Source organism: Lutjanus erythropterus, chromosome 15, assembly GCF_056507025.1.
Source record: "Lutjanus erythropterus isolate fLutEry1 chromosome 15, fLutEry1.hap2, whole genome shotgun sequence".
Classification (NCBI taxonomy): Eukaryota; Metazoa; Chordata; class Actinopteri; order Lutjaniformes; family Lutjanidae; genus Lutjanus; species Lutjanus erythropterus.
In genome coordinates this window covers 8,284,897-8,302,651 of record NC_139331.1, presented here as the reverse complement: position 1 = coordinate 8,302,651, position 17,755 = coordinate 8,284,897, and the positions used below count along the sequence as shown (strand labels likewise).

At 39.5% G+C, this 17,755-nt stretch overlaps 1 protein-coding gene across 1 annotated transcript; it reads left to right on the top strand.

Annotated features, from left to right (window-relative positions):
- Positions 1 to 16,541: 16,541 nt before the first annotated feature.
- Positions 16,542 to 17,402, top strand: LOC146314005 (trace amine-associated receptor 1-like). The gene has a single exon (XM_084737046.1). It carries the CDS (start codon positions 16,542 to 16,544, stop codon positions 17,400 to 17,402), a length of 861 nt encoding a protein of 286 aa, XP_084593172.1.
- The last annotated feature ends 353 nt before the right edge of the window (positions 17,403 to 17,755 follow it).

Below are 17,755 nucleotides of genomic sequence, written 5' to 3'. Positions count from 1 at the left end.
TACTAAGACAATTTAATAGTATCTTCCACTTTGACAGAATCAGTGCCGAATCATGGTCATTAATACCAAATATTTATTCATTTTCAGAATTTTAACCCTTTAAATGTCAGTTTGATTGCTTAATACTGCTTCGGTTTTCCCATTAACTTAGGTGGGCAAAAAATACGGTGACCTTCACTGTCATGGTGACAAAAATAAATCCTCCGTTGAGGCTGTGAAACATTCACAGTTTGGTTAGGTCACTGGCACAAGTTTGACTGCCAGATCATTTGGGGAACATTTGTAATTATTTGTAGTCTGTACTCACTAGAATCTGGTTCTTTTAGGACCCTCTAATCTCCCTTTTTTTTCCTCTCTGTACGTACATGAAGTAACTTTAAAGTACATTTCTCCCACAGTCAGCAGTCAACATGGACAGAGAGACTAATGAAGATAAGAAAAAACAATATAAAACCCATTGCACTTTGAACTTGTGCTTTAGATCAGCATAAGACAGGGCCATGATAATATATCTGTATTGGAATGACTAGGACTCTCCACAGTTTGAAGCAGACACACTAAATGTTATTTTTCAAGGCAGCGCTGTGAGAGCCTGTGTTAACAAAGTAAGCAAGTCTACTTACCTTCTTACTCTTGCCTGCAACCACACTAAACACAGCAAAGAAAGACTTTTCCCTTCAACACTGGATTACACCTTTCTCCAGCCTGGCTCTTCCTTAACAGCGATGGACCGCCAGCTTACAAGCTGTTTCCCCAAGTACTGGTAACATACTGGGCACAAAGTAGTAATAATGTACATGGCTAAGCATAGAAGTGCTGAACTTTGTAAATGTGCTTGTACCGACTTGTTGTTGACTGAGGTATTGTTACAATTTCTGTCAGTCACTGAGGCAGCCATTCTCCTTTGATTGACCTTTTTTTCATACCTATACGCTCTCTCTCTTAGTTTTATTGTGTGTTTTGGTTTGATTTGATTAAATGTAAATAAGTGATTTTGACTGTACTTGCCTGCCTAATTAATGTGTAGTTAATGTAAGTGAGTGAATGTTGCAACCTTTTATACATAGAAGTCCATATTTATCAACCTTTTCTTGCTGCTGATACGGTAATTTGATTATCATCTGTGTGCAATAAAGCAGATACCTGAAAGTAAAAACAGTGACAGAGGAGAGAAATGCCAGACAAATACTTAATATACTTAAATTTGAACATCAAGACAGTTTTAAAAAACATCTCTCTGCTCTCCTACAAACACGAGAGCTGAGTATTACAACACTTTCTTCTTTGGGGGGGGGGGTTGTCATGGGTCGGCCATGGTTGGCAAGATGGCAGGTCGGGCTCACTTTGGCCGCACACCAGAGTAGCCTGTTTCAGCTTGACTCAAGTTTGCAGATTATGTGGCTCAGCTTTTCAAGGTGTGAGCATCAAGTTTTAGAACAGCCAACCAAGTCACAGCAAAGTCAGCTGGACAAGTCAGTCATAAATGGTCAGTAATGGTAGAGGTTTGGGGGGTGAGGTTAGAAATATTTCGAGGGCCGAGGAAGAGCAAGATGGCTGCTTGAACTGACAGCTCCACACAACCTCAGTAATTCATCTAAGCTTTTTTTTTTTTTTTACCTCCACTCAGTAGAGGTCTAAATTTCACTTCGACTTAAGCTTTAAATGAAAACGTAACAAACAAATCCTAATGTAAAGACAAAAAAGAAGGCAAAGATGGCTAGAAAAAAACCTTTGACAAAAGCCTGCCCTCGAGGAACAAACACTCACCTGTCAGGAAAACGACACAAACACTTCTCTTGCTGAGATAATGATTGAGCTAAGATCTCAACGATCTGAAATACTGAGCCGTTTAGATGGCACTGATATTCATTTGGAAAATGTGACTGATTGAGTATCAACAATGAAAGAAACATTGACGAAAACAAACCAAGTACTTGAGAAACAACAACAGCACATGGATGAAGCAGAGAAGAGGATTTCAACATTAGAGCTGATCAACAGGAACTACATCGAGCTGAAAAACAAATAAAAGCTTTGGAAACTAAGACGGATGACCTAGAAAACGATACTTCAGTCCGCAAAGAAAATATTAGCCCGCGAGGGTAATGCCAAAACTCACCATTCACCAAGACCTGTCTGCAGAGGTTCGCTGAAGACATAATGGAGTTTGACTGGGTTATTAAAATATTCTCTGAAAGGGGTATGTTCTGGGGGTTTGCTTATCCTCATCGGCTTTGGATTCTTCACCAAAACACCATTGTACTTTTTGAAGATCCAAAACAGGTGGAATCTTTCGCCAAACAGCTCGTGTAAGTTCCCTATAACCCCTGACAGGAGTGGCGGTAAGATGCTGTTTTTGTTCACCCCTCGTTATGACATATAAAATATGTCACTGGGGACTTAGCTTTCGTTCAAGAGTTATGAGGGGAGGGGATTCTAATTTTCCAGTCTTACCCCTGGATATCTGAGGTGGACTTTTTTCTTTTTCCTTTATATTATTTTAAAATGTTTCTTAGTTGAATCAGCCGGCTCACTTGGACTTAGTTGAATCCTATAGGTGTTTCTTTTTTTTCTTCTTACAGCAATAATGACTGACAATTCAAAGAACGATACCATGAAAGTAGAAGAAGGTGTCTCTGAGATGGTACTGTTATTTTTGAACTTTATCTCCCCACTTTCCTGCACTCTTTGAGTGTCATGAGGTTTAAATTTAGGACCAATTCTTTTTAAAGATTCTCATGAAACGGGGATTTCCCTGTGATCATTTTCTCTATATTAAGTAAATTCTCATTCAACGTGTAAAGGGTTAATGGATTACACTAGGTTGGGTAAAGGGGCATTAGGGGCTAATAAGGTGACTTGAAGATTTATTTATTGATATATATTTCTATGCTTTTTTGTCTTTTTTTTGTCTTTCTTGCTTGGTTGTTCTCATTTTTGGAAAGCCACTGACTGCGAGATTTTTTTCTCCTCTATTTAGTATATGTAGACTTAGGTTTAACATTAGGTCACTTTATAGCCCAAATCCTCCTCCTCTTTTCAGGAATGAATAAGAATAATAATATGTTGTGGTTACAATTAATTAAATAGGAGCGCAGAGGTAGGAGGATCCAAGTCGCTAGCACCATAAGGAGGACTTTTTTTTGTTTTTGGGTCCATTTATTTATTTTTTTTACCTTGTTGTTTCTCTGGCCTACTATGAATATGGAGGAACTGCCATGCACAATAAAACCATGGCTGGGGTAAGTTGCTTTCTTTTTGTTTATCATCAAGTTTTTTAATAAAAGCAGTGACAATGGCAACTCCAGAAATATACAGCAGTCGCCATGTCAGACTTGAAAATAAACTCATGGAATATCAAAGGATTGGGAAATCATTAAAAGGAGAAAAATGTATTTCTTCTAAAAAAGACAAAGTTGATGTTGCTTTTTTTTTTTTTTTACAAGAAACATATCTTTCAGACAATGAACATATTAAGCTAAAGATCCCTCTTTAGCTCATTATGTTCATTGTCTGAAAGATATGTTTCTTGTGCGTGTGTCAGGTTTATTTTTCTTCATATAAAACTCACAGTAGATGAACAGCTATTTTGATTAATAAAAACATCCCAATTAATTTAGAAAAATCAGTTACATACCCAAATGGTAGGTTTATTCTGATTTCCAGCATGATCTATGGAACACCAATTACTTTTTTAAATGTTTATGCTCCCAACACAGAAACTTATGAAGATGTTGTGTCTTAACAACATTGAGTCATTATTAATGGACACTCGGCTTCCCTTTTTGAGACAGTTTCACATTTAATCAAATTTACAAAACAGTTCAAGCAGGGTTCTTTTAATCTGAAGACTGTGTGTACCTTTTCATTTCATACATTCTCAATTATCAGTCTTCAATGTGACTTTAACACATCTCACCTCTGCTGTGGTTTAATTAGTGACCAACCAATGCACCAACATTACAACATAGTTGTAAAATGATTACATTTTAATGCAACTGCAAATTATGTGAGACAGAAAAAACTACTATAATCTTTCAACGTTTTATCTGTCAGTTCAGGCAGGACTGAAATATCCTTGTACAGCAGTGACACTCACTTATCTTCCAGCAGGCCAAATCTGGCCTCAAATAGGCTGCCAGGTAGCTGTCTGACGATTTACTCATTCACAATAAAAAAAATATTGATTAACAGTTTTTCCCAGGAAGGAGGGACAGATATACCAAATTTGGATGAAGGTCTAAATTAGGCTATTAGTAAAAGAGAGAAGACTGATTTACATGATGACCTTTCAGACGCAATTATTAGCTGAAGAGGGGCAAAAGTTGAAATGGGGATAATTTTGATCCCATAAATGTGTATTACAGACTAAAAAAGTTTAAATATGCTGCTCTTTCTGTTCCTGGTAGGATGGAAGAGGTTCCAGTTATGTTTAAGCTTTTGTAGTCTGTAATACACATTTATGGGATCAGAATTATCTTCATTTCTTTTGCTCCTCTTCAGCTAATAATTACACTTTTCACAGCCTGAAAGGCCATCATGCAAATAATCCTTCTCTCTGTGACTAACAGCCAAATTGGCATATCTGTCCCTCTTTCCTGGAAAAAAAACAAACAAAAAAAACACTTTCAATCCAGAATTTTTTATTGTAAATGAGTAAATAGTCAGACAGCTACCTGGCAGCCTACGTGAGGACAGATTGGGTCATAAAAGCAGAGACAGAATGAAAACATATGAACATGCATCAAAAAGTGATTCTACTGTAAAGGTTAAGTTTACATCCATAAATTTGTTATCTGAACAGAGACAAAGTTAATCCTCCATTCATTGCTTGAGACATTTCTGTGCCTGTTAAACTGGAAGTTATTTATCTTCATTATACTCCAATGTTGTTGAAAACTCATACTTAATTCTGTTTCTATCTGCATCCAACACAAATGATGAAGGCAATTATTGGAAACTCCTGTAATAGAAAGATAATTTCAACATTAATTCATTCCTGAAGTTTTATTCACAGAGAACTTCAGAGCTGTACTCCTGCATTCATTATACAGCATCTATGACTGAATACATACAGTAAGAAATGAGGAAAACTATGAGATATGTGGATCCTATGATTGTTAACAGATATTAACATTGAGATTTTTGTATGTACTGTTTACTATGTACTGCTATCTGTGTACTGAGTTGTACATACAGATACTTTATGAATAGTACAGTGGCAAATTTTATATGAGCTGCAGCAGAAAGAGATGTAAATCTTCAGAGTGAAACTAGTGATGATTACCAGCAAGTCATGAGTCAAGAGAGCTTAGAATGAGTAAAATCACCTTGAAATATTTTCCCAGAAATGATCATTCTGAAAGCTGATCGAAACCAGCTGTAAAAGAAACCATAGATGAATGGATTGAGCACCGAATTTGACCATCCAAGACATTTACATGCAAAATACATTGAACGTGGCATGTTTAATGTCATCACATAGAACATGGACCAAAAACTATAGAAAGGAGTCCAACAGATCAGAAAAACTCCCATCACAATAGCCAGAGTTTTGGTCGCCTTTCTCTCCATCTTACTTTCAGACTTTGTGCTCTGACAGGTTGTGTTCTGGATGCTGTGTGCCTGTCTCTTTGCCACAATCAAAATCTTTAGGTAGATGGCACACATTATGATAGCTGGGAGATAAAAACAACAAATATCTTGTAAAAGTGGAATCGTGTAGCCAAAAGCAGGTAAAGTCCAGCTCAGCAGGATCATGATCACAATAATACGGACATTTATTTTAGTTCTGTACCTCAGAGGCTGACACACAGCATAATATCTGTCAACAGAAATGAAGCACAATGTCAGAATAGAAGACGAGCACAGATAGAAATCCATACTGAGTAATATAAAACAAGACCTTCGATTAACTGGTATCACTCCATAAGGCAAAATTAAAATCCCAACAACAAGGTCAGCTACAGCGAGAGAGAGGATGAGGAAGTTTGTAGGAGTGTGGAGCTGTTTGAAGTAAATGATGGAGGTTATTACAAGAAGGTTCCCACATATTATAACAGATGACGAAGAGCCAAAAATAAAAATTAACAAATACTTGGTGGTGGTGGTGGCTGTTTCATAACATAACATAACTTTTTCCTCAAAAACATCATCAGACCTGTTGACAGAAAAGTTAGAATCCATGCATAAATGATCATCAACAGTGAAGTGACGTTTGCATTAATATGCCTTAAATCAAGAAAATTAGTAGGATGTAGTTTTCTGTAGAGAGAGATTTTCAGTTAGTTTTAGTGCTCTGTGTGTTTCACAACATGCTGATTTGGTTTGTGCATCTGTACTGATGGGAGCTCTTGATCTGTGACACTGAGCAGTATATTCACATAAGTTATTCTTCAGGGCTCATTAGCATATCATTGTCCAGGGAGTCTCTTAAAGGGGAACTGAATGCAGCAGAAGTTAGTCTTGAACTTCTGTGAACTCAGAGGACTCATGAGAGACACATTAAAATAAGACACCAGATTAACACAGGCCGAGATATTCTGACTTTGAATTCTAAAACCGCTGGGTTTTTTCAAGAAATGGGAGCAATATCTTTTACTTATAATTCATTATCTACAAAACCCATCATTGCTCAGCATGAGTGGAGGAGTTTGGGGTGGCGGTGACAGCAGAGAATTGGATGCAAATGTAGCCCAGAGAGTTAAATAAGCCATTAAAAAGTTGAATAAATAAATATATCTCTGTATTAGCATTTATAAATTCATGTCATTCCATTTGAAATACATATAACTTTATTCAATTGCACACAGAAATATGTTCAAGCGTGTAAAAGTGCATAAAAGTGTGAAAGATAAAACGAAAGCGTTTTGTTGATGTCTGGCAAACAGCCAATAAATAAGAAGCTCACTTTCACTGCAGCCAATCAGATAAGTTTAGACAATTTTACGAAAGTAGTAAGAAAATGACTGAAACACGATGGAAAAGTTCATTAAAAGTGCACGTTGTGTTTTCTTTTGTTAATTCATGCTTTATGTGAAAATATAAAACTGCAGAGTCAGAGAACGCCGTCTGTATAAGCTTGTGCCCAGTAGGCCAGACACCATTTCAAAGATTAATACGTTGCTACATTGCACTGGTGAGTTGAGTCAACTGTTAGCAGGTATCAAATTAGCATCTGAAAGTCCCCTAGCAAGCAGCTAAATAGAGTCTGAAAGTCCTCTAGCTTGCAGCTAATTAGCTTGTGAAAGTCCGCTAGCATGTGGCTAACTAGCGTCTAAAATTCTGCTAGCCATTTGACTATGCTAAATTTGTTAGCAGTTTAAAACGGGACTTGTAAATGTGGTTAAGGGATACTGCTGATCAACAGATGTGCTCTGTTATATTGTTGTGTTAAGGAGACTGTCATTCATATTGTTTTCATAAATTTTTTATGCCATTTCAGTAATTAGCTGCAGTTTAACTGCTAACTGAGCGTTTCCTTGCTGTCTTTTGCTGGTGAATTTCACTGTTAGTGATGGTAATTTTGTACAGTCTGCAGTAATGGAGGAGTACTTTAAAGGTGCTTCAGTGATCAAATTTATGCTGTTAAATTGTGTTGTGTTTTTTTTTTTTTTTTTTTGCTATACACCTTGACTGCAGTGGGAGTTTTACTACAAATATAGCTCTTTAGCCAATTTTTTTGGTTGGTTACATATGTTGTACAACAGAAAATGTGAATTAGAGCACTGAGTTGAATTCATGTTATGATCAGTAATGTTCATAAAATTAACATAAATGTAATTTTATCTTGACCTCATTCATAGGTCAGGTTTTTTTGTTGAGTCCCCTGCAAGACAAGACAAGATTTCATAAGAATCCTCTGAGCCTGTCAGCAGAGATACCAGAGAGTTAGAGACGATTTCAGAGAGAACCTTTTCCAGTAGGGGATGGCAAGCCCAGCCCACGACATATAGAACCTGTCACTGCTGAAAGGAGGACGTGAACTGAGCCCCCACGTCAAGTGCAGTAGAATAGAACTGAACACACACATTCATCTCCGAGGACAGAGACTATACCTTTCGTCATACTGATCCCTCACTGGAGTTGGATTGCGAACCGTGACTCTTCTAAGTTGAACAGTAGACCGGGGTCTTTAATTTTTATTTGTGCGCACAGTTTACTTTTTTTGAGTTTGTTATTTTCTAAATGAACCTGTGGAACAAATATACATTGTGGTTCTGTTCCATGCATAAATCATCAATAGTGAAGTGACATTTGCATTAATATGCCTTAAATCAAGAAAGTTAGTAGGATGTAGTTTTCTGTAGAGACAAGATTTTCAGTTTTTGTGCTCTGTGTGTATCATACCATGCTGATTTGGTTTGTGCATCTGTACTGATGGGAGCTCTTGGTCTGTGACACTGAGCAGTATATTCAGATTACTGCTCGGATGAGAGGCGAAACGTCTTCTAAGACAATTTTACCAGTCCAGTTGCGATCGATTTAATCCCTTAAGGCATATATTCAGATAAGTTATTCTTCAGGACTCATTTGCATATCATTGTCCAGGGAGTCTCTTAAAGGGGAACTCATTGCAGTAGAATTTACGAGAGATTCTGATGATGTACTTGTACTTTTGTTTCAAGCCATTCTGTCCTTATATGCAACATAACCTGACTGAGGTCCTTGTCTAAGGAGACTGTGTCTGTATTCTTGGCAAGAAGTCAAATCCTTTCTCAGTTGGTTTTAATTTACACCTGTTGCTTGTCATCAAATCTATGTATGTTACTCATGAACAGGATAAATGAAGCATCAACTGTAATGCAGGAGTTGCATTGGACTACTGTGGTCAGAAAGGAGCTGAGCCAGAAGGCAGAGCTTCCAATTTACCAGTAGATCAACTACTTTCCAGCTCTCACCTATGGTCATGAGCTTTGGGTAGGGACGGGAATAATAGTTTTCCAGATCCAAGTAGCCAAAATGATTTGCTCCATTTTATGATCAAAGAATCCAGTTACATTTTTGGGGGCATGTTCAGCTGTTAAGGGACTGCAGGGGACACCCACAACACACTGGAGAGATTATTTGTCTCATCCGGCTTGAGGATGCCTTGGGAGACTGTAGGAAGAGCTGGGAAGCCTTGCTGGGGAGAGGGGAATCTAGACTACCTTGCCTCGCCTGCCTTCCTTAACGCTGACTCTTGATAAGGGCTCAGAAAATAGAAGGATGGATAGAAGCTGATAGCAGGTATAGCAGAGTTTTAAGTCTAGTTGATTGTGTTCAAAACTTCAAAATTACTTGAGAGTGCTGTTATGCGTGTTATAATTGTGGTTCATATTTTCAAGTCATGCTTTCTGCTGGTGCTTCATACAGTGTCACAGGCAACACTGTATGAAGCACCAGCATTATTATTATTTGGAGGTCTTATTGTGGTGCTTTTTAACACGTTTAATAGCTAAAGAGCATAGGGCTAATACTATTAGCTCCAGGTCTCTTATTAACTGCGGTGGCTCTCTAAGGTCAGACAGCGGCCAGGAAAAAAGGCACAGCTACGTTTCCTTCCTTGGTGTGTCTATTTGTACGTGTTTATTTGTGAAGTATGGGTATAATACTGTATAGTATAAGTTAATTGAACAACATGGGCTCATGTGTTTTGTCTTTTTCTCCCCTTTGCAGGCTCATAAGTCTGCCAGCAGTCCAGACCGTGCTGTCCGTGTGCGTCTCCCAACCAGCCACCTGTATATTTTCATCTGTTCTGTCTTGGTTATCTTTTCTGTGCTGGAGTTGTTTTGACTATGCAGTCAATGTATGATCATTAACTTGAATCGTTCGTGTCTCTTTATTTTATTAACACACTAAATTAGGAAGATATTTTGATGGTCAAGCATATTGTTTTTTATTGTCATATTACCATATTCCTATCACATGTAAGATGAGATATTATGATAGATATTATGAGATATGAGATATTTGCTGATAGAATGATTCGACCTGAATAAATAAAGGTCATAGAAGCTGTAGAGAGGCTACGCTGTGCAGCTTTGATACATCGGCCAAACGTTGTCTGGAGAGCATTTTCGACCAAATGCCGACGTCTCGGCGATGTCTTCCCAATGAGCAAACGCTCTCCATACGATGTCGCAGCGATGTAACTTTATTCATCGTGCCGACGTCGGCAAGACGTAGGCGTGCTGTCTGGGAATCTTACTCTTCTACAAAGCTTACTCTAACCAAACAATTCAGAACACCATGCTGGTGGTTCCTTGCGGTGGAAAGGCTGGAGAGGAAACAGAGTGCAGGCTTCCGGTGTTCAAATAGGCCTGGAGATCTGCCCCCTGACCAATCGTGCTGCAGCAATCATCATCATCATCATCATTCATCACCTGTTCTCAATTCACGAGAGAGAGGGACACACACACACTGGGGAGAGGAGACACTGCAGCAAAGGAAAACATACACATTCATAAATGACCCACAGGGTCATAACATCCCCCTACCTAAAAATTGGACATTTACTCCCTACAGTAAATGTGCGATTCAATGTGATCTAGACAAAGTATCAGCAATTATGTTTTCAAGTCCCTTCTGATAACGAATCTCAATACTTATGTAGCATCTAAGCAATACCTAACAAGGGTTGATGAGTAGTACTCACTTGCCTAGGGATAGATGGACCAGTAGGTTCGACTACAGGAGCTCAGTGGAGTGTTCAATGAGACTCAAACAAGACAGCAGATTTGAATTTATGCCGGCTTTTAGTAAAAAAATAACAAACAATTTACAACACAAGTTGTTATTACTCAATAATACCAACAAAGAAAACAAATTGGCCAATATTCCTATTTTGGGTACACCCTTGTAAGCTGAATTTTGTGCATCAACCTTATATTCAAGTCACTCTTATCAAATTCACAGTTCACAATATCCATGGGATACCAGGTTGAATAACAATCCACATTCACCTAAGGAGGATGTCCTTCACATCAACCACCACTATACAGTTCCTGAAACTGAGGAGGTAAGTATGCTGGATTCAGTCCAAAGTGCAGAAAAAAGTCAAAAACAAAGGGGTAAGTCTAAGTCCACAGTTCCTGGGATGTCCAAAAGGTAAGTATGGGGAATTCAGAGTTCAGGAAGAGAATGGGTGAGTATGTGGGGGGGGGGGATTGCATAGAGGGCTGAGTGTGATGATGCCTGCCGATACTGGGCCTACCGCACGGGAGAGTGCAGCGGAACCTGTCCAGTGACCACAGGGTATCTTTGGTCTCTCTCTCTCTCTCTAGATCCAGGTGGGAAGGCTTGCCATCTATCTCACTGGCTGGGTCCACATGAGGAAACAGTCGAACATTCACAGAATAGAAAAAAAAACAACAGAAATCTCCGTACTCAGCTGACGTGGGCGGACGAGAGCTAATTGCTTAGTACGCAAGCTAGCGCTAACTACAGGGAGCTAACAACTTAGCCACAGCTACCGAGTTGAATAAACTCACATGGAGTCACTTTAACTAGCGACCACTTAGGCAACAGTTAACTTATCTTCAGTAGACACTGTCTTAGTTTCATCACCTGGTTTTCATTTGTCCCTTTTTTCATGTACTTCACTTTTTATCACCGCAGCTCTGACACTGTGCTCTCTGGCTCCGAATGCACAACGCTGACACACAAACATGCTACTCATAACGCTGAACAGGTGGGCGGAACTACCCGCTGTGAGCTGCTTTCTGACTGGTGGAAATGACATTGTCACCTTGTTCACTATAATTTCTATTGGATGACCTATCCATATAGAATATTTGGTAGAAGGATTTACAAAATAAAAACAGAAAACATAAACAATTGCGTTAGTCTTTTTCTGAGAAAATTTACTGAGACATAGTAATTTATTATTTAATTGTCCCTTTGTTTTTCAGCCTTATTCGCCTATGTCCACTTTATCATGTGGGTTACACTTAAGTCTTGAAGCAACAACAACCAGCGCATAAGGCATTGGTTACTGTTCTGCATCCAATGGTTGGCATTGAGCTGGACCCCACGTACATTTGAAATGCTGTAAAGCCAATAACAAAGCCAGTGGCTCTTTTTCAATTGTGCTGTAGTGCAACTGGTGCTTTTTGAACCTTTTAGAAAAGTATGCAGACTGGATGATCCAAGCCCTGCTCATCCTCCTGCAGGAGCATGGCACCCGCACCGAGTGCACTGGCGTCCACCTCCAACTTAAATGGGAGCACTGCAGAGGAGAGCTTTGGCAGCTTCAAAGGCCGCTTGGCATGTTTCTGACCACTGAAATGGGAACTTGGGACTTGATAAGCTAGTAAGCGGAGCAACAACATCAGAAAAGTTTTTACAGAACGCCTGGTAGTAAACAACAACAAAAAACAACAAAAAACGGTGGCGCTCGTGACATGTTTGGGGAGCCAGAAAATCAACAATGGCCCTTACCCTGGCCATAACGGGGCAAACTTGGCCTTGACCTACTTTCTTACTCGGGTAGGTGACAACAGCCTTACCAAACTCGCATTTAGTCAGGTTGAGTGTCAGAGAGGCGGCATGCAAACGTTAAAAAATCTCAGAGTGTTTTCATATGTTCAGTACATGTCGATGAATAGGCTACTATGTCATTGAGGTAGACTTCACAGTTTCTGACCCCACACAGAACAGTGTTCATCAGCTGCTGGAAAGTGGCTGGTGCATTTCGCAACCCGAATGGCATGACCGTATACTGTAAGAAGTGATCGGGAGTGACAAAGGCGCTGATTTCAGATGCGCATTTAGTGAGTGGGATCTGCCAATAGCCCTTAAGGAGGTCTAATTTTGTGACATATTTGGCAGAGCCCACACAGTCGACACAGTCATCCATTCGGGGTAGTGGGAATGAGTCTGGCTTGGTAACGGCATTAACCTTGCAGTAGTCATTACAGAAACGCAGGGTCTGATCAGATTTTGGCACAAGGAGTGAAGGAGAGCTACAGCTCGGGACGGCGAAACCGTGGTCAAGGAGATACTTAACCTCCTGCTGCATCATGGCGCGTTTCACTGGATGAACACGATACGCATGCTGTTTGATAGGTTTGTGATTTCCCACGTCAACGTCATGTTCCAATACTTTAGTTTGAGAGAGAATATCACCAAACAGAATTGAATATTCTGTAATGAGATCACAAATGTCAGACTGGGTGGAATCAGAAAGATGCACTAAATACACATCCAAACTTGACAAAATCTCAGAATTACGCAGGCGTGCACAGGACACAGAGCTGTGTCTGTCATCCAGCCTGTCATCACTGGGGCTGTATGAGGTCTGTGCAACAGACACAGAAGCAACAGATATAACAGGAGATGAATCCACGTCATTTTCACGTTCAACATACCATTTAAGCATGTTGAGGTGACGCACGAGTTTTTTTCTTACGATTGGGGTCTGGATTACATATTCCGTTTCACTGAGTTTAGGATCAACCACGTATGGACCGGAAAACTTTGCCTGCAGTGCAGAACCAACAACATGCAGAAAAACTAAGACGCAGTTGCCAGACTGAAATGTCTGCGCGACGGTCTTTTTGTCAAACCTTGTTTTCATTTTGTTTTGGGCGACTGAGAGCGAGGTATGAGCCAAATCACAGGCATGATGCAGTCGCTCACAAAAAGAACTGACATAATCCAAAATGTTTACTTTGGCGCCGGATTCATCTGTGAGCCATTTTTCATGCAGAAGGCGCAGTGGACCGCGCACAGTGTGGCCAAAGACTAAATCTGCTGGACTGAACCCAAGAGACTCTTGTGGTGTTTCCCGCATGGCAAACAACAACAGCGGCAAGCCCTCATCCCATTCACAGTTTGACTCAGTGCAGAACTTGTGAAGCATACTTTTCAAAGTTTGGTGAAAATGCTCTTATGCTCCCTGGCTCTCTGGATGGTACCCGCTGGAGGTACAATGTTTAATCTGCAGCTCGGACATGACCTGGGCAAAGATTTTGGGCATGAAATTGGAGCCTTGGTCACTTTGGATACTTTTAGGGAGACCGAATGTGGAGAAAGATCCTGGGTTCAAATCCCGGACGAGCCCTCAAATCATGTTGTGCACCGGTCTAGGGGAACCCTTGACATAACAAATAAGGTGCTCCCCCAGTCTTCCCACTCCAATGAAACAGAGCCATCCGAAAAACAAACGGTCTGAAATCTGTGTCAATTTGTTTGTTTTTTTTTCAGTTCTGCCAAATTCATGCTTCACGTGGAGGATGATTTGGTTTGGATTAAACTGATTGGTGATGGAGTTTTGACACTTTTGGTTTGCTCTTTTCTTTTCAAAATGGGACAGGAGCCAAACAGATGTCCCTGCTCGCAGCAGTAAAAGCACTCACCGGTTTCCGTAGCTGCTGAGACAGAAACAGGGTTGCGGCGATTACTTCTGGGGGATCTGATTTTTCGGTCAGCGAGGACCGGCTCACAACAAACGAGTGGAGAGAAAACATTTTTGTGTGTCAGAGCGAATTCATCCGCTAACACAGCACAGTGAGACATGTAGTTTTCTGTTCATTCAAATAAATCACAATTTTCTCAGGAAGCCAATTCTTAAATTCCTCCATCAACATGAGCTTGTACAAGTTATCAAAAGTTTGAACCTTACTGGCCTAACACCATTTGTCAAACAAAACACTTTTCTCTCTCGCGTACTCTACATAAGTTTGGGTGGCAGTTTTTTTCTAAACTTTTGCAGATCCGTTTTGGCACTAACTCATAAGCATGGAGGACCGTGGCTTTAACAATCTCATAATTTAGACTGTCTTCAATTGTCAGAGAGGTGCACACTTCTTGAGCTTTACCCACCAGTTTACATTGTAGCAAAAGAGGCTAAACACTTTTAGGCCAGTTTAAAGTAGCCGCAATGTGTTCAAAGACATAGAAATAAGAATCCACTTCAGACTGTCTGAAAAGTGGGACTAATGCGATGTGCCGACTAACATCAAAGCTGTCATGTGGTGAACTAGGCGGTGACTGTGTGGTTGAGGAACTGGCTGCCACAGCGGCTCCCCGCTCTAGCTCCAGAGCATTCAACCTTAGATTCATGCCTTCCACCTCCGACTCCCGGTTCCTCACCTCCACCTCCTTTGTGCGCAGAGTTAATCTGAGCTCCTCTGCCATCATGGCAAGGGCTGGCTCAACAAACAAACCCTTTTCATTCAGCTTTTTATGCAGAAGCTCTTTCAGCTCCTGCTTCTTAATGTTTAGCGGCACAACCACATCAAAAGCACTGGCTATCAGAATCAAATCACTTTTAATGCACTTATCAAATTTAGCAACATAGGATTGCTAACAAATTCCTCCAATTTAAACTCCATATTTGCCACACCCAAAAAAGAAACCAACAAGTAGAGACCAAGAGGAAGAAAACAATCAGCCTTAAATAAAATGCCACACTATGCTAATAAGCCCAGAGTAATAACTCTAATGTGATCACTCAGTGGCACAGAAACTCATGTTATTGATGTTTGATGGGAAGCACAGATAAAACCAACAATTTTCAGCTAGTCACAGAAGAGTTCCTGAGTTAGGATCCAATGTATGGCTAAGTGTACAGAAACAGCTGTCTGAATTTTTGTTGTTGTTGTTGTTAAGTATGAAAAAATGTTGGCAATGAAAACAATATTAGAAAATTGCATTTTATAGCACTACTTTAACACTGACGTGCGCCCCGTATAAGGTGATAATATTGTCAGTGGTCTCTAAATCTGAATGCAAGACTGACCCCAGACCTCACTCAAGTGTTTACCTTTGCACCGCTTGCACATGGATTTTGTGGGTGATTCACTGCAAAATTCAGGAAAGTAAGGTATTTTTAACATACTTATTTTAACCCAAATCACAATCTTTTCTAAATCCTAACCAAGTGGTGTTGCCTAAACAACCCAAACTACATCCATTTCACAAAGTTTATGCAGCATTTAAATTTGTTATCATGATAATTAAGGTCACCTGATGATGGTTGACAATGAAGGTGATCTGATTATGGATATTCTCTTCATGGGAAGACTTGGTGTATTGCATGTGGGAAAAATTTGGCTATGCAATGACACAATCTGAAAGTATAGAGTTGTGTTAATGGTAAGGAGATTGAAGAGACAAGGATGGAGGTGCATTATGGGTATGACCCACCATTTTTAGAAGGGTTAGGGTTAAGATAGAATGTCAAAATATCAGAATAACATAATATCTCGGCCTGTGTTGCTCAGGTTTCTTATTTTAAATCTGTCTCTAATGAGTCCTCTGAGTTCACAGAAGTTCAATAGTAATCTGTACTGCATTGAGTTCCCCTTTAAGAGACTCCCTGGACAATGATATGCTAATGAGCCCTGAAGAATAACTTATGTGAATATACTGCTCAGTGTCACAGACCAAGAGCTCCCATCAGTACAGATGCACAAACCAAATCAGCATGTTGTGAAACACACAGAGCACTAAAACTAACTGAAAATCTCTCTCTACAGAAAACTACATCCTACTAACTTTCTTCATTTAAGGCATATTAATGCAAATGTTATTTCACTATTGATGATCATTTATGCATGGACTCTAACTTTTCTATCAACAGGTCTGATGATGATTTTGAGGCCTGTTTGGGAACAAGCAAAGCCATCAAGTATTTATTTTATATTATTTTTGGCTCTTTTTCATTTCTTATAATATGTGGTAACCTTCTTGTAATAACCTCCATCATTTACTTCAAACAGCTCCACACTCCTACAAACTTCCTCATCCTCTCTCTTGCTGTAACTGACCTGCTTGTTGGGGTTTTAATTTTGACTTTTGGAGTGATACCAGTAAATCAAAGCGCTTGTTGGTTATTAGGCTGTATCGATCTCTATCTGTGCTCATCTTCTGTTTTGAACTTGTTTTTTATTTCTGTTGACAGATATTATGCTGTGTGTCAGCCTCTGAGGTACAGAACTAAAATAAATGTCCGTGTTACTGTGATCATGATCCTGCTGAGCTGGACTCTATCTGGTCTTAGCTTCTCAATTGCTGGTCTACAAGGTATTTTTTGTTTTTACATCCCAGCTCTCATAATGTGTGCCATCTACCTAAAGATTTTGATTGTGGCACAGAGACAGGCACGCAGCATCCAGAACACAACCTGTCAGAGCACAAAGTCTGAAAGTAAGATGGAGAGAAAGGCCACTAAAACTCTGGCTATTGTGATGGGAGTTTTTCTGATCTGTTGGGCTCCTTACTTTTTTTATTTGGCCTTGTCTGATTATATAAATGACATTATAATATTTCTTGCATTTAAGTGTCTTGGATGGTCAAATTCACTGCTCAATCCATTCATCTATGGTTTCTTTTACAGCTGGTTTCGATCAGCTTTCAGAATGATCATTTCTGGGAAAATATTTCAAGGTGATTTTACTCATTCTAAGCTCTCTTGACTCATGACTTGCTGGTAATCATCACTAGTTTGACTCTGAAGATTTACATCTCTTTCTACTGCAGCTCATATAAAATTTACCACTGTACTATGCATAAAGTATCTGTATGTACAACTCAGTACACAGATAGCAGTACATAGTAAACAGTACATATAATAATCTCAATGTTAATGTCTGTAAATAATCACAGGATCCACATATCTCATAGTTTTCCTCATTTTTTACTGTATGTATTCAGTCATAGATGCTGTATAATGAATGCAGGAGTACAACTCTGAAGTTCTCTATGAATTAAAGTTGAGAAATCAATTCATGTTTAAATCACCTTTCTCTTACAGTAGTTTTCAATCATT

Excerpts from the sequence above, each read along its gene's own strand:
- LOC146314005 (XM_084737046.1), top strand. The coding sequence starts at position 16,542 with ATGGACTCTAACTTTTCTATCAACAGGTCTGATGATGATTTTGAGGCC.